General features: G+C 38.7%; 1 protein-coding gene across 2 annotated transcripts in view; it reads right to left on the bottom strand.

The window, feature by feature from the left end:
* The window catches only part of BAZ1A (bromodomain adjacent to zinc finger domain 1A), a 94,837-nt gene that overhangs the window by 43,637 nt on the left and 24,332 nt on the right, over nt 1–26,868 (bottom strand). For both annotated transcript variants that reach the window (XM_021719233.1, XM_021719234.1), the window contains exons 2-7: nt 20,114–20,257; nt 16,332–16,433; nt 12,175–12,262; nt 8,899–9,033; nt 3,635–3,731; nt 2,459–2,625 (exon numbers count right to left, since the gene is read on the bottom strand). In XM_021719233.1, coding sequence (XP_021574908.1) covers nt 2,459–2,625; nt 3,635–3,731; nt 8,899–9,033; nt 12,175–12,262; nt 16,332–16,433; nt 20,114–20,257 — 733 coding nt within the window. The remainder of the gene's footprint in view (nt 1–2,458; nt 2,626–3,634; nt 3,732–8,898; nt 9,034–12,174; nt 12,263–16,331; nt 16,434–20,113; nt 20,258–26,868) is intronic.

The raw sequence follows: 26,868 nt of genomic DNA, 5'->3' as shown, positions 1-26,868 counted from the left end.
AAAAAAAAAAAAAAAAAAAGAGTCATTTGAATCTGACAACAGCCTAGAGAGACACAGAGGTAACAAAGCAACAACTAGAATACAGTTGATGGATTTCTCTTTCTTACAGTCCAGGCTATTTATCTTTCTCACTTGGTCTCTTGAAACCCTTACTTCTGGGTGCTGGTATTTGAAACAAGATAAATGTTGACTCCAACCCACCCCAAGTTGTCCAATAAAGCAATGCAAATAAAATATTATTTTCTAATAGGCATATATAATGTAAGTTAATAGTATTCTCTTCCTTTGAAATTTAGGGACACCAAAGGTAAACAGATGTGCATTTATCAAATTTTCAACATAAAATGCCTAAATAGTTACAGAACTTATTAACTATGTTTGAGTAGCCTGCATAAATACGTTATATCACCCTTACCCCCACAAAATAACTCTTGTGAGATGCAATAAAATGAGCATTTTCATTTATTATTGCTAAGAGTGTAAATAAGTATGTTTGGCAAACACTTAAGTTATGTAGGTGTATAAAAATTTTTAAAAAATGTTCTTACCCTTTGACCTATTATTATACTTCTACAAATTTATCCTGGGACATAGTCCAAAAGAAGGAAAGACTTTATTCAGAAATTTGAACATTGGGCTGGGCGCGGTGGCACATGTCTATAATCCCAGAATTTTTGGAGGTCAAGGTAAGAGGACTGCCTGAGTCCACGGGTTTGAGACCAGCCTGAGCAACTTGGCAAGACCTCATCTCTACAATAAATTAAGAAAAATTAGCCGGGCGCTGTGGTACATGCCTGTAGCTCCAGTTACTTGGAAGGCAGAAGTAGAAGGATTGCCTAAGCCCAGCAGGTGAAGGCTGCGATGGCTGTGAGCATGCCACTGCCCTGCACTCTGGGTGACAGAGTGAGACTCTGACACACGCACACACAGAAAGAAATTTGAACATAGTATTATTTATGAGCAAAAAATTGCAAAGCACTTAAGTATGGCTATTTAATGAATTATTTTAATTAATTTATTTTTTGAGTAGGAGTCTCACTCTGTGCCCTGGCTAGAGTACAGTGGCACCATCACAGCTACTGTAGCTTCAATCTTCTGGGTTCAGGCGATCATTCCACCTCAGCCCTCCAAGTAGCTGGAACCACAGGTAAGCGCCACCATGCCTGGCTAATTTTTTGATTTATTGTAGAGACAAGGTCTTCCAACTTGCCTGGGAGGGTCTTGAATCCCTGGGCTAAGACAATCCTCTCTCCTCGGCTTCCCAAAGTGCTGGAACTATAGGTGTGAGTCACCGTGCACAGACTATTTAATGAATTATTATGCAGTCGCTAAAATTTTCACTCTACTTAGATTATTTAATAGCATGAAAGGGACGGGCTCGGTGGCTCAGCCTATAATCCCAGCACTTTGGGAGGCCGAGGTGAATGGATTGCTTGAGCCTGCGGGTTTGAGACCAGCCCAGGCAACTTGGCGAGACCTCGTCTCTACAATAAATCCAAAAAATTACCCCGGTGTGGTAGCATGTACCTGTTGTTCCAGCTACTTGGAAGGCTGAAGTGGATGGATCGCCAGAGCCCAGCAGGTCAACGCTGGGGTGGCTGTGAGCATGCCACTGCACCCCAGCCTGGGCGACAGAGTGAGACTCCGACTCAAAAAAAAAATAGCATGAAAGAATGTTTATGATAATGTTAGGCAAAAAAGGAACTTAACATTTTAAATGGTGGATGATCTATTTTTTTACAAACTGAAATAAATGAGTCAAAGTATTACATTTATCCCTAAATATTATCATTCGATTACAGATGACTGTTTTGTTCTCTACATTTTCTGATGTACACATAGATTAGCTAGATTAGCTCTCAAACACCACCTCAATGGCCTATTTGAAAAAATTCAAGAGACTATAGGCAGTTTAAATCAGCAAAGCATTGAACATACTTCTCTAAGGGTACTTATGAAAATCCCAGAAAACTTATGAAAACTTTGGAGGAAACTAGCTGTGGAATTCTCTAAGGAATATCTAGCAGTGAAGACAGTAATCAAAGATTTGCTGAAACATTACATTTACAGACATCTTATCTTTCAAGGAAGATAAGAACACTGTAATAAATTCTTGTTAGTTATAGAATTTATTTCTCATACTCTGTATTTTACCTTTTAAAGTTTTACATATATCATCTTCCCTAAATCTTGAAGTCTAAATAACACAAAAAATCATTTAGAACTGCCCTCTAAAAGAGGGTTTGGTGAGGTGTAAAGGCACATGAACATATGTTGAACCTTAAATCATTCATTAAATTTTCCAAAGCATAAACCAATGTAATTTATCAGCATTCTATGCAAATTCATAAATGTGAATGAAAATGGCAAAAGCATTTGAAAATTAACCATGAATTCAAATATGTAAAGTAATATTACTACCATGTAGAGAACTCAGCTAATGCACATAAATAAATACCTTTTCTCTTTCTACTTTAAGCCTCTCTTTTTCTTCTTTTTTCTTTAATCTCTCTTCTTCAACAATTTTTTTCAATTCCTCCCTCTTTTTCTCTTTATCTTCCTTTTCTTTTTTCTTTGCTTCTAGGGCATCTGCTTTTTCTCTTTTTAATTTTGCCTTTTCAAAAGCTGTGAAGAAAATCAAACTTACAACTGTATACAGACAAAAAATAACACTTGGCATTTTTTGACATAATAGAATCCCTGAAATAATTTCAGGTTAAAGAGATTAGTAGAGACTCATAAAATTCCTGGAGGAAGTCAGCAGATGATTAAAATGGGAAGGGCAAATTGGCCGAGTTTAAGACAAACTGTAGCACTAGGACAAATGTATCACTGCCTTTGGAAAGCTCTGATACTCAAAGTGTGAACTGAAGGCCAGCATCAGCAAGGTTATCACCGCATTAAAAATACAGCACCTTCATTTTGACAAGATCCCCACATGATTCATATGTACATTCAAGTTTGGGAAGCAATGTTTTAAAAGGCTGTGTGAGTCAAACAAAATGGCCCCTGATGGTCTGTAAGCCGTGGAAACTCCCAACTTCTGCTTAAGCTAGTGTTAAGCAGTTTAAGAGAGGGATATGCTATACCTCGAAAAACTATTTTAAGAGATGAACAGGGGAGGGGGTGAGGGTGGAGGGAAAAAAAAAAAAAAAAAAGGAGATAAACAGGTCTTACTTATAAAACAAATAGCCGGGCTCGGTGGCTCAGCCTGTAATCCCGCGCCTTTGGGAGGCTGAGGTGAGTGGATTGCCTGAGCCCGCAGGTTCGAGACCTGCCTGGGCAGCGAGATCTCATCTCTACAATAAATCAAAAAATCAGCCGGGTGTGGTAGCGCACGCCTGTAATTCCGGCTACTTGGAAGGCTGAGGTGGAAGGATCGCCGGAGCCCAGCAGGTCGAGGCTGCGGTGGCCGGGAGCGGCCACTGTACTCCAGTCTGGGTGACAGAGTGAGACTCCAACTCAATACAAAACAAAACAAAACAAAAAACAAATAGTTATCTGAGAGAAAAAAAGAACTACACTTTAAAACAATAAACCAGAAATATATCATTTTAGAAACATGACCCATGCAGGCACAGAGAAATAGTTTTTCTTGCTCCTAATCAGTTTTTGAAGAGAATATAAAACTCACCCAGTGACTTCATTTCTTCTTGTTTCAAAAGTTTGTCTCTTTCTTTAGTAGCTTTGTTCCTATAACCTGTAATAGTCTGTTTATTAACAACGTTGTCCTAAAAAACAAACCAAGAAACTAAAGTTGTAAACCACAAATTTTACAAACTGATGGTCTGCCTGGTTCTTACAGTAAGAATAAAAAACAAAATATTTAAATCTCTCACCAATTACACTTCATTTTTACTAAAATGAGTTTTTATTCTAAAGTATAATAGAACTTGAAAGGACAGACTGAGAGTGAGAAGCCATTTTTCATGTTGTTCTTAAACCCTGACACAATGATGAGAAAGTAGAAGCTATGCTTTTGGAGAAATGCACACTTTAGGTAAAATTAACTTTGCCGACTTTGTCTTTTCAGAAACAGACTTCTTGGTGCCACGTATTAGAGATATCTCACAGAGGCAATCAAACTTACCTAGAGTAAAGGGAATTTACAAGGCCTAAGACACCATGCATTGGGCAAGGATTGTAAAAGTCATGAAACTTGTAATTACAAAAGTTATGGCCGCTCAGAGGGAGAGCAGGTGGGGATTCGATCTTCCAGTAGACTGGGCACTATCTATAGGGAAGCCACGGATCCCCTGAAGCTACCCACTGGGAATGCCCAGGAGATAAGGGGAGGTGCACCCTCCATTCACTCTAAGGAATGTCACTCTAAGAAATGTTTGGGAAGGTGAGAATTAGAATTCTTGTCACACCCTTCTCTAAGGGCTATGATAATGTGGGTGGACATTAATGGGTCTCTGTGTCACAGGATCTCCAAGACATCCACAAGTGGTCAATAAGGAAGTCATGGCGGCAGTCACGTGCAACATCTCCAAGAAAGGGATTTAAGCCAGGCCTTTGGGGGGCTAAGCCGCCACACTCACCTAGAGTGTAGGCCCACTCCCTGTCTGTGGGGGGATAAACTCTTCTTAAATAAATCTTTTCTTCTCTAACCTCTTTGTGTTGCAATTCTTTGCATTTACTTGGATCTCTGGGTTGCCAGAGTGCACCTCCGGCTTGCCAGCCCCAGTGGTGCTGCGCCTCCCTGCACCTCTCCCCCTCACCCTAACAGAACTTTTAATAACTCTAATCATAGAGTAAACAGAACATGGGTTAATTCTATAGTTCTACCAATTAGTGCAAAACATTCCAGGAAAAATAACTGGTAAAATACATAAAGAGTCTTTAAAAATATGCATTAGTAAAACAAAAAAACTTCCAGATTACTTTATGAACTAGATGGTGTAAGCATCAAATGTAAAAGATGCAGAGAAAAGACATGTCAGAAACATTCTTGTGGCCAATGTTAAACAAGGTCAAAATTTTATTTTTACTTTATTTCTTGTGAGAATATCTCTAACCTAATTTATGTATTGTTTTATCATCTCTTTTCTTGTAAATGTAATAAAACATAAGTAATTTATTTAAATATTTGAGTACCCAGCATGTGCCAAGCATAGTACTAAGGGTGGTGATAAGATAGACCTGGTCTCTGCTTTCACGGTGCTTATAGTTTAGCAGAGAAGTCAGATTTTATTCTCTTTCATTGATCTTTTTGAGTCAGAGGTCTTACTCTGTCACCCAGGCTGGAGTGCAGTGGTACACTCACAGATACTACAGCCTCAACCTGCTGGGCTCAAGTGATCCTTCTGTCTCAGCCTTCCAAGTAGCTGGAACTAAAGGTACAAGCCACCATGTACAGTTAATTTTTTGACTTATTGTAGACACGAGGTCTTGCCAAGTTGCCCAGGCTGGTCTTGAACCCCTGGGCTTAGGCAATCCTCCTGCCTCTGTGTCCCAAAGTACTGAGATTATAGACACTGAGTTACCATGCCTGGTCTCAGATTTTAAATAATTAAAATATGAGAATGCTTGTAATAGCTGAAGTTCCAGATTCTGAGTAAATTCTGAAACGGAAATTCTAACAGCCAAAAGAGATAGTTTTGGCTGGCTGTGGTGGCTCACACCTATAATCCCAGCACTTTGGGAGACCTAGGTAAGAGGATTGCTGGAGCCCACGGGTTTGAGACCAGCCTGAGCAACCTGGTAAGATCACATCTCTCCAATAAATCAAAATATTAGCTGGGCATGGTGTCGCATGCCTGTAGTTCCAGCTACCTGGAAGGTTGAGGTGGAAGGATCACCTGAGCCCAGCAGGTCAAGACTGTGGTGGCCATGAGCACGCCACTGCACACCAGCCTGGGCAATACAGTGAGACCCCAACTCAAAAAAAAAAAAAAAAAAAAAGGAAAGAAACAAAAGAGAGAGTTTTGAATTGGAGTTGGAAAATAAAAGTGTGGTAATTAATCATTCTAGCTTTAGTTATTTCATACTCGAAATTAAATTGCTAAAAAAAGTCAATGAATAACAGTATCAGTATCATACTATATCATTGAAGAAAGGCAAAAAGAGCAAGGGGCTAGTTTTGGACTCAGGTTCAAACTCCAGCTTTTAGGTTGTGTTACTTTGAGAATAATATCCTATCTATTTTTTTAAAAAATAGGGTCTTGCTATATTGCCCAGGCTGGGTTTAAACTCCTGGGCTCAAGTGATCCTTCTACCTCAGACTTTAGAGTAGCTGAGACTACAATAATATGCCGCTGTGCCCAGTCTACTTATTCTGAAGGGTTACTATAAGATTTAAAGATGATATGTAATGTGTAATAAAGTGTTTCTTATACAACAGGAATAAAATGAAAAGCAGTTTATTGTATTGAAAATTGTTTGGAAGAGGAACAAGCTTCACCTGCAGTAGAAAAATTTTGTGTGCCATTAAGAAAGTACTGAGGCTTCTACACTGTTGGTGGAAGTGTAAATTAGTACAAACTTCTGTGGAAAACAGAGTGGCGATTCCTAAAAGATCTAAAAATCAACCATACAACCCAGCAATCCCCCTTCTGGGAATATACCCAGAGGAACTAAAACCATTCTACGAAAAAGATACCTGCACATGTATGTTTATTGCAGCATTATTCACAATAACAAAAACATGGAACCAACTGTGCTGCCCATCAAAAGCAGACTGGATTTAAAAAATGTGGTACACATATACACGATGGAGTGTTAAGCAGCCATAAAGGACAAAATTACGGATTTAGGCAACTTGGATGGATTTAGAGTTTATAGTACTAGTGATCTATCACAGAAACAAAGAACCAAATACCACATATTCTCACTCATAAGCAGACTATAAATAAGAAAGGGATTGGCAGTAGAGGGTACACTGTCACATAACACAAATACATCAATAAGTGTACCTGATCTCAAACCAGGCAAAGTGGGGACCAAAGGGAGGCCTAAACTTTACCTGTAGGATGATCACATATCTACCTAATCCTGAATTGTACCCCACATCTTTAAAATAAAATAAAATAAAATAAAATAAAAAAAGTACTGAGAAGAGATACAGAAGGGCATGGGGAAAAGGAAAAAAAGAGCAATACATAGAACATTCTCCATATAAGGTTTTTCACATGCCCCTGAATCTCACAGACAACTCTTTTAGCCATCAGTTAAAACCTGGAAAAGACTCTCAAAGTTTCTTTAACAAATTTCTAAATCATGCTAATTATGCTGCAAACTACGCTTAGAAGCAGTGGGAAACTGACTTGTAAATCATTACAGCCATCAGCAATCCATAACTAGCAGAAGAGAACGAAACAATGCATAAGAAAGAGGGTAAGAAAAACATAAAAAGGCCAGGCTGGGTGGCACAGCCTGTAATCCCAGCACTTTGTGAAGCCGAGGTAAAAGGATTGCCTGAGCCCGCGTCTCTACAATAAATCAAAAATTAGCCAGGCATGGTATGTACATGCCTGTAGTTCCTGCTACTTGGAAAGGTGAGGTGGAAGGATCACCAGAGTCCAGGAGGTCGACACTGGGGTGGCCATGAATGTGTCACTGCACTTCAGCCTGGGCAAGAGTGAGACGTTATCTCAAAAAAGAAAAAAAAAAAAAGAAAAACATAAAGACAAATAGAATGAGAGAGGCAGGAGGATCACTTCAGGTCAGAAGTCTGAGACCAGACTGGTCAGCATAGTGAGACTCCATCTCTACAAAATATTTGAAAAAATTAGCCAGGCATAGTAGCGTAGATCTGTAGTCCTAGCTACTAGGGAGACTGAGGCAGAGAACCGCTAGAGCCCAGGAGTTTGAGGCTACAGCAGTGGGCTATGATCACACCACTGTACTCCAGCCTAGGTGACAGAGTTGAGAATCTGTTTAAAAATAAAAGGGAATTAAAGGATCAGAATAATCCAAAATAAATATCCTCCAAATCAAGTAATTCCATAGTTATTAGTTTGTCCAATTATTCCAGAAACTTTCATAGTATCTGTTCCTTGAATTGGGAAATGGTCATGACTTGAGGGAGGAATTGCTAAAAATGAGAAAGACAAATGGGAAGTGAGCACAGAAGTAAACACAGTATTCACCCTAAACTGCCTTTTTGAGGCATTTTTTTCTATCCTTAAAACTCCCTAAGGAGTTTTTCTGAGGAAGATTTGCTTTGCATTCTAAGGTCTCTCATTACATACACTGAATCAGTACACGGTTATTTGCTTGGATTTAGGCCACCACTTTTGGGCTAAATCCTATTTTCAGTCACTAAATAACACAAATAATTAAACATTTAAGCAAATTGAATATGGTCAAGGAAAGAACACTTTTCTATCATTCACTGTACAGAGAAACTAGATAGCCTCAAAAACTACTACAGATTTCCTCCCTTACGCCCCATTACATTGCTCTATGTACTTACAGTTTGGCCATAGCACACTGTACAACTTACTGATGTCACACAAAGGAATACCTTGTAACCTTTATTCATGTTCTTCCTTCTGCCTCAAATACCTTTCCTACTTTCCTCCTCATTAGAAATCTTACATTTTGTCTAGCTCAAGCATTATTGCCTTCTTAGAGCCCCCCCCCACAATTTCCTTCTGTCAGAATTTCTTGTTCTTTATTTTACACTTCAATCCCACAGTTTATTCCCTGCATTTTCACCTGCTTTACATTTCTGTAAATGCTTACATGCTTGATTCCACTTTGGTATAAAGAAACTTCTGCAAGTCTCACTGCTGCTGAGCAGTTAGGAACATACAACACCTACATTCTTTTCATGAAGTAATAAATTTCTTCTTATAGGCTATGGGTGTGAGGGGAGCCAAACATAGTTCTTGATTCTGAGTACTGTTTTACTAACAGCTAAAATATAATTTTTATCAGTTATCTACTTACCTGACTAACAGATATTCGTTTGGGAGGTCTCCCTCTTCGTCTGTTAGCAGGACTGTAGATAAATGTAGGTGGATCATCAGGGAAGAAATAAGAAAAATCTTGTTCTGCTATTTTATATGTTGAAAGAGATGATGCCTGAGTAAAAAAAGACATAGGATACAATAACAACACATTAGTAAACCACATGCCCTAACATGTCATACAACCACTATTAATGATGTTAAAGACCAGGTCAAAACATTAGTTCCAGCTACTTGGAAGGCTGAGGCAGAAGGATTGCCTGAGCCTAGTGGGTTGAACCTGCGGTGGCTATAAGCATGCCACTGCACTCCAGCCTGGGCAACAAAGTGACTCAAAAAAAAAAAAAAAAAGACTCTATTAAGATGGTCATATACTATCCCACATAACCTTGAGTATGTAGAATTGCCCTTTAAATATGAATATAAAGTACAAGGGTGGTTCCTTCTCAAATATACATACATTCAAAAAAGGCCAAAATAGTTTTTAATACATTAATTGCCAAAGTTCTTTATTCATATACACAATAAACATAAAGACCCACATCTTTGTGTATTAGCAGGTACTCCTAATAGCAGTTGTTTATGTCTGTGTGTGCCTGCACAGAATATCCACTAATGATTTTCTATCATACTCTAAATGAAAAATGTTTACTGCCACCTTACTTTTCATATGATTATTAAGTAAAGTTGAGCTTCTTTCTGTGCTTATTGACTTTTGCGTTGGTGAAATACTTGCTGATATCTTTCATTACCATTTTCCAATTGGGTTTTTAAGCCTTGATGTATAAGAAATATTTGTAGATTAGGGGAAGTTATCAATTTGCTGTTTACAATATGCATATATAACTATTCATATACTGGCTGCCTACCAAGTGCCAGGAACTGTTCTTGCCATGTATCACAAGTATCTAAGTTATTGAAACTTTCTGTAAGCATTCTGTAATTTGCCTACCTGGTATTCAGCACTATAGACAAACCATCATTTAAGCATTGTCCTCTTATCAAGACAGATACATAAACATGCTCACATTTTTTTTTTTTTTTAAGTCGGAGTCTCACTCTGTCGCCCAGACTGGAATGCAGTGGCATGCTCCTGGCCACCGCAGCTTCAACCTCCTGGGCTCCTGTGATCCTTCCGCTCAGCCTTCCAAGTAGCTGGAACTACAGGCGCGTGCTACCACGCCCGGCTAATTTTTTTGATGTATTGTAAAGATGAGGTCTCGCCAAGTTGCCCAGGTGAGTCTTGAATCCGCGGGCTCAGGCAATCCACTCACCTCAGCCTCCCAAAGCACGGGATTACAGGCTGAACCATCAAGCCTAGCAACATGCTCACATTTTAAAAAATGTTTCAGATAACTCTATCTCATGTTTTCAAGTTTCTATATTACATACACCGAGTTTTAATCATGTCTATTAGTCCATTTATCTTCTGGGATGCTTATGTTTTTTTAATTAATCTGAGTTCCTTCTAGTAGTCACTGAAACTATGGTTCCTATAGGGCATGCCCTTAAAATCTATTCATGACATTTAAACCTGTATGTTTATGTGGTCAACTCAATCTTATCTTTAGTATTTCTTTTCTATTGTTATCCCTAAGTACTTTGCATCTTTAATATTAAAATTTATTTTATTTTTTTAGTTAGATCTAACTTTATTTCTCCAATGGTGAACCAACTGTCCCAGACTGCTTATTTATTTATTTATTTTTGAGTTGGAGTCTCACTCCATCGCCCAGGCTGGAGTGCAGTGGCACACTCACAGCCAGCCCAGTGTTAACCTGTGGGTTCTAGCGATCCTTCCACCTCAGCCTTCCAAGTAGCTAGAACTACAGGTGCACGCTACCGCGCCCATCTAATTTTTGATTTATTGTAGAGATGAGATTTTGCCAAGTTGCCTGGGTTGGTCTTGAACCCGTGGGCTCAGGCAATCCACCTGCCTCGGCCTCCCAAAGTCCTGGGATTACAGACTGAGCCACCGACCAGTTTTATTAATTAAACAATTCATCTTGCCTCTAGAGATATGAAATGCAATTTTTCATGTAAACTCATTCTTTTTAAAATTTCTCATCTTTTAAGCAAGGCATGGTGGCCTACACCTGTAATCTTGGCACTTTTGTAGGCTGAGGTGGAGGGGTGGGGTGGGGGGGGAAATGCTTGAGTCCAGGAGTTTGAGACCAGCCTTAACAACATAGTGAGACTTCGTCTTTGTCTCTACAAGAAATTTTAAAAAATTTTAAATTCCCTTCTTTTGATCTAACATTTATATATAGAAATTATATAAGCCGGGCTTGGTGGCTCAGCCTATAATCCTGCATTCTGGGAGCCAGAGGTGAGTGGATTGCCTGAGCCTGCGGGTTTGAGACCCGCCTGGGCAGCGAGACCTCATCTCTACAATAAATCAAAAAATCAGCTGGGCATGGTAGCACACGCCTGCAGTTCCGGTTACTCGGAAGGCTGAGGTGGAAGGATCGCCAGAGCCCAGCAGGTCGAGGCTGTGGTGGCCGGGAGCCGTCACTGCACTCCAGCCTGGGCGACAGAGTGAGACTCCAACTCAAAAAAAAAAAAAAGAAGAAATTATATAATATATATTATATACATATAATAAAATGCACAAAGTAAGCATACAGTAACTAATTTGTGACAGATATTTATAGCGCTTTAACTCATTGTATTGCCTCCCCCACTTTTTTTTTTTTTTGAGACAGGATCTTACAGTGGTGCCTAGGCTGGACTTGAAATCCTGCCTTCAACCTATTCTCCCACAGAAGCCTCCTGAGTGCCTGGGGCCACAGATGAGCACCATGGTGTGTGGTTCTATTCTATTATTTTTTACTAGCACTTCTCTACCCCAAAGTGAGTTGAATATTTACATTTTTTTAAAAATTAGTATTTATTTCTTTATTGAGACAGGGTCTCACTCTGTCACCCAGGCTGAAGTGCAGTGGCACCACCGTGGCTCAGCACCCTTGACCTCCTGCCTTAGCCTCCTCCCAAAGCGCTAGGACTATAGGTGTGGGACACTTAGTGGAGCCCTGTTCAATGCTTTTTTATAAGGAAGAAAAAGTGGTGGTAACTGAGCCACCCAGCAGTTCTAAATACAGTAATTAACCCAATAAGTATTTTTTAATTACTAAAAGTTTACTCCATATTAAGAGTGCTATCTTCAACCATCTTTGAAATAACATTTCTGCAATGTTATAACTTTATAATACTACCCATTTTTCTTTTCCAACAAATAATTTCGCTATTTGATTACCTTAATTTTAATGACTCCATCTTGTGGTTCACAGTGTTGCTTCAGAAAAAGCTTTAGCTTATCACGAGAAAACAGATGCTTTCTTCGGCTACAAGGCAAAGGAAGTAAAAGGGTACTGTTACTATCAAGGAGTTCAACTCAAACTCTGTAAACTTATAACCTGTATTTCAAGCCTAGGAATCAAAAGACATTTCATCTTCCAATAATATTTATGTACAAGTTATGAAAAACTTTTCATAGAGGAATTTATATGGAAAGTTATAAGATCTATTTTAGTGGATCTATTATAAAAACCTACTACAAAAACAGTACATACATTTGTTGCTTAGGAGTCGCTTAGAAATCAAATAAACTTTAAGGAAAATATACTACAGATGGTAAATCAAAATTCATAAAATTAGATTATCAGCCCCACAAGTATCATCACTAAAATTCTTTAAAAAATTAAAATCAAGCCGGGCTCGGTGGCTCAGCCAGTAATCCCACGCCTTTGGGAGGCTGAGGTGAGTGGATTGCCTGAGTCCGCGGGTTCACGACCTGCGCCTGGGCAGGCGAGACCTTATCTCTACAATAAAATCAAAAAATTAGCTGGGTGTGGTAGCGCGCGCCTGTAATTCCAGCTACTCGGAAGGCTGAGGAGGAAGGATCGCCAGAGCCCAGCAGGTCGAGGCTGCGGTGACCAGGAGTGGCCACTGCACTCCAGTCTGGGCGACAGAGTGAGACTCCAACTCAAAAAATAAAAAAATTAAAAAATAAAATAAAATCAAGCCAGGCTTGGTGACTCAGCCTGTAATCCTGCGCTTTGGGAGGCTGAAGTGAGTGAACTGCCTGAGCATGCGGGTTCAAGACCCACCTGGGCAACTTGGCGAGACCTCATCTCTACAATAAATAAAAAAATGAGCCAGGTGTGGTAGTGCGCGCCTGTATTTCCAGCTACTTGGAAGGTTGAGGTGGAAGGATCATTGGAGCCCAGCAGGTGGAGGCTGTGGTAGCCAGGAGCGGCCACTGCATTCCAGTCTGGGTGACAGAGTGAGACTCCAACTCAAAAATAAAAATAAAAAAAATTAAAATCAGTAGACTACAAGATAGCATATAACACTAAGTACTACCAAATTTTAAGATATTTTGTATTTAAACCTCATATAGCAGCCAACAAATCAGTGGGATGAAAATTAAAGAGAACTGGTATTATTCTAAAACATACTATTTCTGATTCTCCCTTTTCCCCAAATAAAAACCATAATGCCAATAAACACTACCACAAACAAAACCAATAAAAACACAAGTCTTTTTTGAAAAATGTAAATGTTTTAATTGAATTCAACATATTCTTTCAAGAAAAAGCCAAGCTAAAGACTTATTATATAAGGGGAATAAACAATACATGGATTTTGGGGGTTTTTTGATTGGAAAATATAGTTTATTTAGAAAGTAAATTATAGAGAAAGAGAAAGGAGCTTCACCTCCCCAAGGTAGGGGAAGGGACCAAAGCTTTGGAAAATAAAACAATAGCCAATACATGAGTTTTTAAGTAGTGGCCCTTCTAAAATATATACAATCAGTCCTCCATATTCATGGATCAAAACTATTTGGGGAAAAAAAGGTCAGGCTCGGTGGCTCAGCCTATAATCCCAGCACTTTGGGAGACTGAGGTGAGTGGATTGCCTGAGCCCACAGATTCAAGACCAGCCCGGGCAACATGGTGAGACCTTGTCTCTACGATAAAATACAAATAGCTGGTCATGGCAGCGGGCGTCTGTAGTTCCAGATACTTGGAAGGCTGAGGTGGAAGGATTGCTGGAACTCAGCAGGTGGATGCTGAGGTGGTTATGAGTGTGCCACTGCACTCCAGCCTGGGTGACAGAGTGAGACTCCAACTCAAAAAACAAAACAAAACACAAAACTACATCTGTACAAAAAATGTACAAACTTCCTTCTTGTCATTATTCCCTAAACAATACAGTTTAATAACTATTCACATGGTATTTACATTGAGGCATTATAAGTATCTGGATATGATTTAAAGTATAGGGGAGGATGTATATAGGTTATATGCAAATCCTATACCATTTTATATCAGGAACTTGAGCATCCAATGTTTCTGGAAGCCAATCCCCCATGGATACCAGGGATGATTGTACTCATTTTCTAGACTTAAAATTCCATCAGAACAAGTTATGGTTCACTGCTGTATCCCTGTATCATATAGCAGCTGGCAAAGAGGAGGTCATTCATTATGACTACTGAATACATAAATAAACTAGTCTTGAAGGACTTCATTGGCATATATGGTAGCTACTAGCCACATGTGCTTTATATAAAAAAATTAAAATTCAGTTCCTCATTCTTTCTAGCCACATTTCCAATGTTCAACAGCCACACATGGCTACTGGCAATCATACTGAGCAGCTTACATCCAACACTGCAAATATAACAGAGAGTTCTACTTGTCAGTGCTACTCTAGAGTTTCAGGTCTTCTTTGTTAGAGGAATATTACTGTCTCTTTATTAAAAGAATAGCACTTTACTTTCTTTTGATGCTAACAAAGAACTACAAGTCACTTAAGTCTTCTATTATGAAGTATAACTTTCTCATAATTCTTCGACTTACCAATTAAGAAGAAAATGAGCTTACAGCCTTGTTAGCTAAGTATATTAACTAAGTAAATTAGAAAGTCTGAACAATCCATGAACATTAACTTGGGATCATTATTATTATTATTGAGACAGGGTCTTGCTGTTGCCCAGACTGGGGTGCAGTAGCACGACATAACTCACTGCAGCCCTGAACTCCCAGGTTCAAGTGATTCTCTCATCTCACCCTACTGAGTAGCTGAGACCATAGATACATGACATTATACTCAGTTCACTTTTTAAAAATGCTTTTTTTGTAGAAACAGGAGTCTCACCATGTTGTCCAGGCATGTCCTGAGCTCCTGGCTTCATAATCTTCCCACCTGATCTTCCCAAAACACTGGGATAAGATTACAGGTGTGAACCACCATACGCAGCCAGGAATATTATTTTTCAATACACAATAAAATGTAGAATGTGCTAGAGATCTTAAACTAACGATGAGTCCTCAAAACTAAACAACCAACCAACAAACCACACATACCTCAATATAGCTAGAGAAAGTGATTTATCTGACTCAGGATTCTCTAAACACTTATATTATCACTTTTCTTCAGACACAAAAATATATGAGGCAAAGGAAAGAGACAGTAAAAATTACTTTTCATTAAATGAAATGCAAGACTAACTCCTAGATGGCAAATTGATAAGCTGGTTGATAATGTCATCTTACTTTCAGATGATTAAGAGCCTAATTCCAACAGGCAGCAACAGGAATCTATGTAATCTGGAGCCAGTCCTTTTTATATATTAACTGTTGATAGTCTCCCTCTCCTTGGTTAGGCCTCAAACAGAAAATTGTAAAGATGCTCATTTTTTTTTTTGAGTTGGAGTCTTACTCCTGCACCCAGGCTGGGGTGCAGTGGCACGCAGGCTCACGGCCACCCCAGTGTCAACCTGCTGGGCTCCAGCGATCCTTTCGCCTCAGTCTTCCAAGTAGCCGGAACTATAGGCACGGGTTACCACACCTGGCTAATTTTTTCATTTACTGTAGAGATGAGATCTCGCCAAGTTGCCAGGGCTGGTCTGGAACCCATGGGCTCAGGCAAACCACTCACCTCAGTCTCCCAAAATGCTGGGACTACAGGCTGAACCACCAAGCCCAGCCTTACAGATGCTCATTTTTTATGATTTACCTTTCTTAAGAGATAGGAAGAGACTGATCAAATGTGCCTGGTGAATAAAATATAACAAAAGTGTTATCTGTAAATATCATCAAATTTCTCAGCCTTGAAAATTGAGTTCTCTCATGAAAATTACTTCTAAATAGGATCCTTCTTAATTCTTAAGATAGAAGATTATCTGGGGTTAGTTACTAACCTAAACAAAGGGCTCAAGGAGTCCATTAGGATTCTTAGGATTCATTGTAATCGGTCTACAACCATACAAAGGTACACTTATTTTAAAAAGGAAAGCAATCACTTGCAACAAACACAAACCATCTGTTTTACATCACACCTTCATAATCTAACATATATAATTATTCTACTTCAAACTACTATAGAGAAGATACTGAGTTTTACCTGATTTGTGGTGCTTTAACAACAGCAGACTCATATAATTCTCTTTTAATGGGTTGCACCTTATACTTAAATAGTAAGGGATCAACTGCATCTTTTTTCTTCCTGAAAAGAAGAGGGAAAGCACACAAATAACTTAGTAATTTGAAAAATAAAATTTAAAACAAAAATCTAGTTAAGAGTATACTGCAGTAAATCTTACACATCTAAAAATAATTTTTTTAATTGTATTTCATTTTTAGACACAAGGTCTAACTTTGCTGCCCAATCACAGCTTATTTCAGCATTGAACTCCTAGGTTCAAACGATCCTCCTACTTCAGCCTCCCAAGTAGCTGGGACTACAGGTATGTGCCACCATGCCCAGCCAATCTAGAAAAAAATGTTTTTTAGAGACATGGTATCACAATGTTGCCCAGATTGGTCTCAAACTTCTGGCCTCAGGCAATCCTGCCCCTAGGTCTCCCAAAATGCTGGGATTATACATGTGAGCCACAGCACTTGGCCCAGATGTCTTCTGCAATACAGTCTGTGGTTTGACTTCTCATTCTCTTAACAATATCTTTTGTAGAGTAAAAAAGTGTTAAATTTTAATAAAGTCTAGCTTATCAATTATTTACTTCATGGATCATGACTTTTGTGCTGTACCTAAAAAGTTATCACCATACTCAAAGTCATCTAGGTTTTCTATGTTTTCTAGGGATTTTATAATTTTGCACTTTACATTTAGGTCTATGATCCGTTTTGAGTTAATTCTTGTGGAAGGTCTGTGGTCTATGTCTAGATTTTTTTTTTTTGCATGTAGATGTCCAGTTGTTCCAGCACCATTTGTTGAAAAGACTCTTTGCTTCATTGCTTTGCCTTTGCTTACTTTGTCTATTTCTGAGATATCTATTCTGATTCACTGACCTATTTGCCTATTTTTTCACCACACTACCACACTTTCTGTATTACTGTAGCTTTATAGCAAGTCTTGAAATTGGGTAGTATCAGTTCTCTTTGTTCTTTAATATTGTGTTGGCTATTCTGGGTCTCCTGCCTCTTCATATAAACTTTAAAACCAGTTTGTTGATAGCCATTGAATTACTTGTTAGAATTTTGATTGAGAATGTATTGAATCTATAAATCAAGTTGGGATAGCCTATAGATCAAGTTGGGAAGAACTGACAGCTTGACAACATTGAGTATATCAGACACAATGAGTTGAGTGATGCTGAGCAAATTCTAACATGAACTTTCATTTCTCCTAAAGGAATGGAGAATATGTTCATCTACTAATACAGATGATTCTGAGGAATGAAGGCAACTTATGTTGAGTGCTGTTTTAAGTGTAACTCATGAAAAATGTCCAATATTTGTTTCCTTCCCTAGTCTTCAAACCATCTACTGAAACACAGGAAAATCCAGATTTTGTTTTGTTGGCAGGAAAATTTACCTAGAAGTAAATTTCTTACTACTAAAATTAGAGAATTAACAGAAATAACAGAGTAAAGGTCTAAAGATGATTGTGTTTTTACCATTCCTGGTATCTGATGAGGATAGGATACAGCTGTAGCAATCTACAAACAAGTAGGCATTTCATGACATTGATATATAATGAAGGCTCGGATTCCTTAATCATAGGCAAACAGGTTAAAAATATCTGTGAACAAATGGCATATTCACTTTTCTCATAATAAGGATCTATTCCAAGTATTTATATATAAGGGATAGATAAGGCACAGCCTATTTATGGAGGAAATTATGACTGATTAGTCTAAGTTCAAATTCTACTATACTTGAGGTAAGCTTGTTGTAAGTAGCACAAGTAGGATTCACCAACAGAAATCCTCTTCTAAATGCTACATATAACAAACAGGCAAAATATTTACTAATACTAATACTGGGATTTTGAATTAATTTCCTTTGTGGCCGAGTGCAGTGGCTCAAGCCTGTAATCCCAGCACTCTGGGAGGCCAAGGTGAGTAGACTGCCTGAGCTCATGGGTTCGAGAACAGCCTGGGCAACTTAGCAAGACCTCATCTCTACAATAAATCAAAAAGTTAACCGGGTATGGTAGCATGCACCTGTGGTTCTGACTACTTTGAAGGCTGAGGTAGAAGAATCGCCTGAGACTAGCAGGTCAACGCTCAAGTGGCTGTGAGCGTGTATGCCACAGCACTCCAGCCTGGGTGACGGAGTGAGATGCCAACTGAAAAAAAAAACAAAACCCCAAATTTCCTTTGTATTCAAGGTAACAAGTTAGCAAATATACAGGTAGCTTATGTTCAAATCTAAAAAGAGAAAGGACATTCATGAACTAATAATAGCATGCCTCATCTCAAAGCACCTCAGAGCACCTCAGAGAATCAGAAAAGTATATTAAAAGTTACTACAAAATAATCTTAAATGATACACTCACCATTTTAAAATAAAAAATTCAAATAAATGTTTGCCATATTTAAATATCAATTTTTAAAAATATCTTTTATATACAAAGTATGTGTTCAATCCTTTAAGACTGGCTTAGTTTTTTTTATCTTGAATTAAGAATTTCAAAAGGCACTACAATAAAATTATGAGACTAAGAAACTATTATTATCAATGAATATTTGCATTTTTACTTATATCTGTACCTATGTGTACACCCATTTGATGTATAACTAACTCCATCTAAGGGTTACAATCTTGGACACCGTCCAAACAGAACACATGAACTACTGTCATACGTGCTAAAGGTCATACATCAACTAATTCTGCATCCCAAACACTGTATTTAATGATTATAGCAATTAATTTTTCTGCTTAAAGTAGCAACTCAAGAAAAAATGAGATGTACCAAAAGACTTATTATATAGGACCATGCCATGCTTCATTCACTCACCTAAAAATAATTTATTCTGTCAGACAATGTGCTAGTTAGATCACCTTGTGCAAAGCCAATTAACCTTCCTAAGTCTCAAGTTCTTTCTTGTTAAATAAGGATAACAGCACTCTCCCAGGACTGACAAAAATGCATATAAAGCACTTAGCACAGTGCCTGATCATAGTCAATTCTCAAATGCTAGTTATAGCTACAGGAGTTCATGTCAGACAAAGTGAGAACTTTAAAAGGTTCTGAAAGAGCTTGACAGACACTGGTATTTCGGGAGCAAAGTAATTAAGAGAAGTAGCTAAGAGTGGCCTCAGGTTTCTTATCTGAATATTATGGCACTGTTCACTAAAAAAAGGAAAGCATGAAAGATACCAGGTGGGAGAAAACATTTTAACATCTGAGGTGCCTAAAAGGGAACAGAACAGAGGAGTAAAAATTTAGAATAGCTGTAATGGAGAACAGAGGAGGTTGCTAAACTAAAACATCTAAACAGTCTTTCAATCAGATGCAGACTCAGCTGAGATTTTAAGCTACCTATCTACATGTTCATGTGACTTTTCTCCAACAGCACAGCTAGTACAGGCCATCAATTGACTGAATTTCAGGTAGTTACATAGTTTCTTTACCATGTACATCATAAAGCAAGTAAGAATTCATAATTAAAGTACAGAATACATCTTCCCAAGTAAACAAAAGTGGAACGTATAAATAACTGAATGAAGGCTAGCTTCAATTGCTTTTCAGCAGCTTAGTTAACAAGGTAAATTTCAATTTCGAAAATTCTAACACCTGTTGAATCAGATGGTTTAGATGGGCTGAATATGTAAGAAAGAAAAGAAAGAAGGGAAAGAAGGAATGCAGGAACAATTATTTCATTGGAACATCTTTAGTCAATCTGCTAAATAATGTAAAAATTAATAAAAATAATTTACCCATTTTGAAAAGAACAGCTTTGTGTTTCTGAATCATCACTATCACTGATGATGATAGTTTCTCCATCTACACTGCTAACATGTCCATTAGCAAAACCATTTTGATGTGATGGAGGGAGGACTTCCAAAATCCTACACTGCAACCTGAAATAAAATGATATATTTTAAAATGCAAATCATTTGATGTTTTACAACCAAACATTTGAGAGCAATCTATTTTGAACAGAAAATTTCTTCTATAGAGACTATGGCTGACTGATGCAAACAATTTAATCATAAAGAAAATCTGTAACATTCAATTTAAGTAAAGATTAGACATAATTTAAAACAACACAAACCTATTTTTTTTTTTTTGAGTTGGAGTCTCACTCCATCGCCCAGACTGGAGTGCAGTGGCCGCTCCCAGCCACCGCAGCCTCAACCTGCTGGGCTCCGGCAATCCTTCCGCCTCAGGCTTCCACGTAGCTGGAACTACAGGCGCACACTACCACGCCCGGCTAATTTTTTTTTTTATTTATTGTAGAGATGAGGTCTCGCCAAGTTGCCCAGGCGGGTCTCGAACCCATGGGCTCAGGCAATCCACTCACCTCAGCCTCCCAAAGGCGCGGGATTACAGGCTGAGCCACTGAGCCCGGCTAACTATATATTTTAAATGGGTGAATTTTATGACACATGAAACATATTTCAATAAAGTTGCTTTAAAAAAGTTGCAAGATATAGTAGGAAGCAACTATAACAATGGAATTATATTTGTGGTACCTTTCTAACTCTTATGCAATCCCAGGGGAGGTTTTATTAACTATGCATATTCTAAGCACATAAAACCTACCACTGGGCCAGGTGCCATGGCTCATGCCTATAATCCCAGGACTTTGGGAGAAGAAGGTGAGAGGATTGCCTGAGCTCAGGGGTTCAAGACCAGTCTGAGCAACATGGCGAGACTTCATCTTTACAGTAAATTTAAAAATCATCCGGGTATGATAGCACATTCCTGTGGTTCCAGCTACATGGAAGGCTGAAGCAGAAGGATCACTTCAGCCCAGCAGGTCAAGGCTGTAGTGGCTATGAACATCCCACTGCACTCTGGACTGGGCAACAGAGTGAGACTCCGACTCAGAAACAAAAAACAAACCTACCATTGGGTCAAATCCCTCCTCTGAGAAAAAGTGGTTCAAAATTAAGACACTTTGCTCACTGTATCATTCATTCGGTTATCCCACACCATCAATAAGTTTGGATACATAAGTTATTGTGAGCATCCTGTCCCATTCACCAGTCTCATTCTCCTAGGAACTTAATTCTTCCTATACCCTACCCTCTTCCACATGGCTATTAGTAGAGCTACCATGTTCTCACAAAATAGTGACCAGAGTTAGTTGATGCAGGGTGGGTACTTTTTTGCTGAGCTAATATATCTTTTCGAAGACTTAAAAACTTGGAATTTAGAAGGTAAAAATCAGTCCTTCTTTCTCCCATGGAATCTGTAAGGTCTTAAATTCTGGTGCTGTCAGCCCCCATATTTCCTGCTATATGGAGACCAGTGTGCAGTGAGAGAAGATAAAGTCTATAAGAGAGGAGAGAGGAGACATGACAAGGGTGCTAGAGGCAATTAGATCTCTTATTCCTATTCTTCCCCAGGCTGAACTGCACCTTACCCATCTCAGGCTGAGCTGTTTAATCTTTCCTTCAGTTCAATAAGCTGATGATTCCCCTTTTTGGCTATGCTTTTTCAGCATGAACTTTTGTCACTTATAGCCAAAATAAACAGAATCATAAAATCCCAGAAAAACAGTATTATTTAGAGCTAATTCATGCTGGTAGATTTTTACAAGATAATACCATCTATTTTAATTAGAGTACTCATAGCATATGCTTGTATTCTCCTTTAGAACATCTTTAGTATTGTCTACAATATCTAAAAATTGCTGTTAGGCACACAGAAGATCAGTACCATGGATTTCCTGCTAGGAACTGTGCACCTTTTAGAAGAAAAAGCAACTGGTTTCACAGTACCCCGGGGTTTAAGAATCAACAAAATGTATACTGTGTGGGTGAACCCAAAGTCCTCAAAGCTTCTGGGCTTCTGCCGTCACTCATTTCTTCTCACTCTGAGAATTAAAGAGGTTCAGTTAAATTTAAGCAGAATGGTCTTGGTCTTTTTCCACTTACTCTTTGACTAGATCTATAGCTGGTAATGAAACTGAATCAGTGACCAAAAACTTCCTAACAAAGAAAAGCCAGAATAGATGGCTTCACTGGTGACTTCTACCAAACATTTAAAGAATTAACATAGGTTCGGGCACGGTGGTTCACACCTACAATCCCAGCACTTTGGGAGGCCAAGGTGAGAGGACTGCCTGAGCCCTGGGTTCAAGACCAGCCTGGGCATCTCAACAATAAATCAAAAAATTAGCCGGGTGGTGTGGCAGCACATGTCTGTAGTTCCAGTTACTTAGAAGGCTGAAACAGAAGGATCGCCTAAGCCTAGCAGGTCGAGGCTGCGGTGGCCATGAGTGTGCCATTGCACTCCAGCCTGGGCAACAGAGTGAGCCTCCGACTCCAAAAAAAAAAAAGAAAAAAAGAATTAACATAAATTTTCCCCAAATCTTTCAAAAAGTTGAGGAGAGGGGAACACTTCCTAACTCATTTTATAAGGCCAGCGTTACCCTAGTACACAACCAGAAAAAGACATAGCAGAATATATAAAGAACTCTTACAATTGAGGGGGGAAAAAAACAATAAACCAAGCCACTCAATTTAAAAATGGGCAAAAGACTTCAATGAATAGACATTTCTCCAAAAATGATTCAAATGGCAATAAGCACATGAAAAGACAGCATCATTAGTCATAAGGAAAATGCAAAATCAAAACCACAGTGAGATACCATTTCACACTCACTCGAATGGCTATTATTTAAAAATAAATTTCTTTTTGTTAAACATGAAAATTAATAGGCATTGGTGAGGATGCAGAGAAATTGGAACCCTAATGCATCGCTAGTGGGAAATTCAAAATGGTATAGCTGCTATGGAAAAGTTGACAATCCCTCAAAAAGTTAAACGTATAGTTACCACATATCCCAGCAATTCCACTTCCAGGTATATACCCAAAAGAAAACAGAAACTCAGATACTTGTATACCAACGCTCATAATGATATTATTCACAAGAGCCAAAAGGTGGAATCAACCTAAGTGTTCATCAATAGATGAATGGATAAGCAAAATGTGGCATATACATACAATGAAACATCAAGACAAAAAGGAATGAAATTCTGATACATGTTACAACATGAACGAACCTTGAAAACATGTTCAGTGAAATAAGCTCTGAAAGGACAAATATATGATCCCATTTGTATGAAGTATCTAGAATAGGCAAATTCATAGAGACAGAAAGTAGAATAGCTTACCAGAAGCGAGGGGAAGGGAAGAACAGGGAGTTATTGCTTAATGGGTACAGAGTTTCCGTTTGCGATGATGAAAAAGTTCTGGAAACAGTAATGTTTACACAATACTGTGTACACTGTGTACAACATTAAGTACACTGTGAATGTACTTAATGTCACTGAATGCATACTTAAATGACTAAAATAATAAAAGTTTTAATATTTCTTTTCCTACAATAAAAAAACTTTTATTTTAACAGAAAGCTTGAGAAGAGGCTCATTTACCAATCCTACATGGGTAGCAAAGGAAGTGGTTTCTAAAGAACTGTAGGCTGACTTTCACCACTGGTTCGTAGAAATAAACCAGTGTTTCTAAAGAGGAACAACTAGGAAGTTGTATCAAAACCTGTTAGGTAATTGTGTAGCCTATTGATAAAAAGGGTCTGTACTTTAGTAACATGAACTGAACAAAAATATGAAAGAAATCAAATGGACCCCCTTTTGAAGGGCTTAGATATGAGATCCAGGGATCATGTTATATAGGTTTCCAAGAAGTGATGAAGGAAGTTTTTCAGGAAACCTACGACAAGGTGCTCAAGTTAGAAAAAGGGATGGTCTTCACTGGCAGAGCCCAGGTGAGTGCCCCTTACATGGTGATGGTGGTGGTCATGGGGCAAATACAGAGTAAATGTGTCCACCCTGAGCCCAGGTACAGTTGGTATAGGGCCTAACATGGTCTGACAGTCCATCAGAGGAAACGGTCTGAGCACAGAGCTACAATAATTTAAGGACTAATTTATTTAAAGCCAACAAAATGAAATAGAATTCCCTGTACAGAAAAGTCAGAAAACCGGTACAGTATAGGGACATTGCTTAAAATGTAGTAAATATTTATTATATAAATTATAGTAGTCATTATCAATGCTACTATTAACTTTGTACCACACCCAAACTACAGGTAGTGTTCCTTGCCAATCTAATCAAGGCTAGCCCTCTCGCAGGTACTTAGCTAAACTTTAGTAACTCAAGATGTCAACACTTTCTAATACATATTTCCAAAGACTTACTCTATGGCTTTCAAATCTACTTGCTACCATTTCTTGGTTTTAGGAAATCCAAAGAAAATCACTAGGTTGTAAAAAAAAAAAAAAGTTAGAGAATCACCAAAATTAAGATCCAGCTAGAGGAACTCTGAGAGTACAGAAACTTTCTAAACTAAAGTTATGTCCATTATTTGAGGAAATAGTGGAGGTTGACGATTAAAAAGATGGTGCTTATTATTATTAGAGTTCATGTGGTGACAGATTAAGTATATGGCTTATAAGTATCTCCTCAATATTAATCAACTCTGCAAGTTACACACTTTCTAGATGAAAGTCAGGGTCAGATTTAAATTATTTGCTCTTGGTCACACAACCAGTAACAGTACAGTCATTACTGTGTGACTCTAAAGTCCATATACTTTCTAATTTTCCACTCTATTACTAGAGTTGAGGGGGAACAAAAACATTATGCTGATCCAAAGGTATTTCAGAACTTTCAGACAGGGAATGAGAGGCTCCTTAAAGTGCTGACAATTTAAATACATTTCAGAGTGAAAGCAAGACTATGGAACAGCAGCAAGCACAGAGTTAGGGCACAGAATTAGTTAGCCACAAATCTGTAACAAGCTGGACATGGAAATACCTTTTTATTAGAATATTCTGAAATAGTATGTAATCTCCCAAAAGGTGTTTTTAATAGTCCATAGCTTAATTTATACCTCAAAATAAAAACTCATTTAAACAAACGCAAATTGTAAAACATTCTAGAACTGAGACATATGCAGAATTTCTACAAGGTATTTAGAGTAGAAAATGAAAAGTCAAAAGCAAAAAAGCATGGGAAGACCTACTTGAAATAAGAGACTGCCTGTCTCTGTTTGGGCCTACAAAATGCTATATGCTGAATCTATGGCATACTTCATACCTGCTTCCCATTCTGTCTCATTAACCTTTTATTTTCTTGTAATACAGGTGGCAAGAACATTTATAAAAAATACTGCACTTGGATAATTACCTCAATATTAAAGGTAGAAACAGTAAACTGACTGATTTCAAGCTCTGAGTTAAAAACAAAAAACCTTACATTTAAAGAGGTTATGTGATACCTCATTTTAAGTGGAAGAAATCAGAGCACTCAAGGAGGTCTGCTACTTTACACAGAAACACTGAGTTATGTTGATTACTGTCAATGGGGAAGAAGAGATCAGGAAAAAAATTGCTTTGCTTATAAACCCTCGTTTTTTTAGACAAATAGGTCAGAGTAGCTCAAATAATGTTTCATTGTGAACTGTTCTGAGACTCTTTATGGAAGAGAAGACTAGATATTATTTCTTTAATTGGCATTTGACCTATTATAAGCTGAAATATCACCGGATAACAAGAATCATTAGATGAATACTGAGGACTAAAATCACTATTAAAAGATACATAGTAGGCCAGGCTCGGTGGCTCAGCCTGTAATCCCGCGCCTTTGGGAGGCTGAGATGAATGGATTGCCTGAGCCCGTGGGTTCGAGACCCGCCTGGGCAACAAGACCTCATCTCTACAATAAATCAAAAAATCAGCCGGGCATGGTGCGCACGCCTGTAATTCCGGCTACTCGGAAGGTTGAGGCGGAAGGATCACCGGAGCCCAGCAGGGCGAGGCTGCGGTGGCCGGGAGCGGCCACTACACTCCAGTCTGGGCGACAGAGTGGGACTCCAACTCAAAAAAAAAAAAAAAGATACATAGTAGAAATAAAATCTCTCTCTCTCTCTTTTTTTTTTTTGGAATCAGAGTCTCGCCGTCACCTCAACCTGCAGGGCTCAGGGGGTCCTTCTGCCTCAGCCTTCCAAATAGCTGGAACCACAGGTGAACACCACCATGCCTGGCTAATTTTTTTATTTATTGTAGAGACGAGGTCTCACCATGTTGCCCAGACTGGTCTCAAACCCGTGGGCTCTGGCAATCCTCTCACCTCCGCCTCCCAAATTAAAACTTTGCCAGGCTGGGTGTGGTGATGCACACCTGTAGTTCCAGCTACTTGGAAGGCTGAGGTGGAAGGACCGCCTGAGCCCAGCAGGTCGAGGCTGCAGTGGCCATGAGTGTACCACTGTTCTCCAGCCTGGGTGACAGAATGAGACTCCAACTCAAAAAAACAAAAACAAAACCTCTGCCAAAAAACTTTAATAAAAACTCCAAGTAGGCCGGGCTCGGTGGCTCAGCCTGTAATCCCGCGCCTTTGGGAGGCTGAGGTGAGTGGATTGCCTGAGCCCACGGGTTCGAGACCTGCCTGGGCAACTTGGTGAGACCTCACCTCTACAATAAATCAAAAAATTAGCCGGG

Source organism: Carlito syrichta, unplaced genomic scaffold (genome assembly GCF_000164805.1).
Source record: "Carlito syrichta isolate Samal-C Ts95f unplaced genomic scaffold, Tarsius_syrichta-2.0.1 Scaffold314334, whole genome shotgun sequence".
In the NCBI taxonomy this organism is placed as follows: Eukaryota; Metazoa; Chordata; class Mammalia; order Primates; family Tarsiidae; genus Carlito; species Carlito syrichta.
Note: the sequence above shows the minus strand (reverse complement) of the source record. Positions and strands in the feature narration are given on the sequence as shown.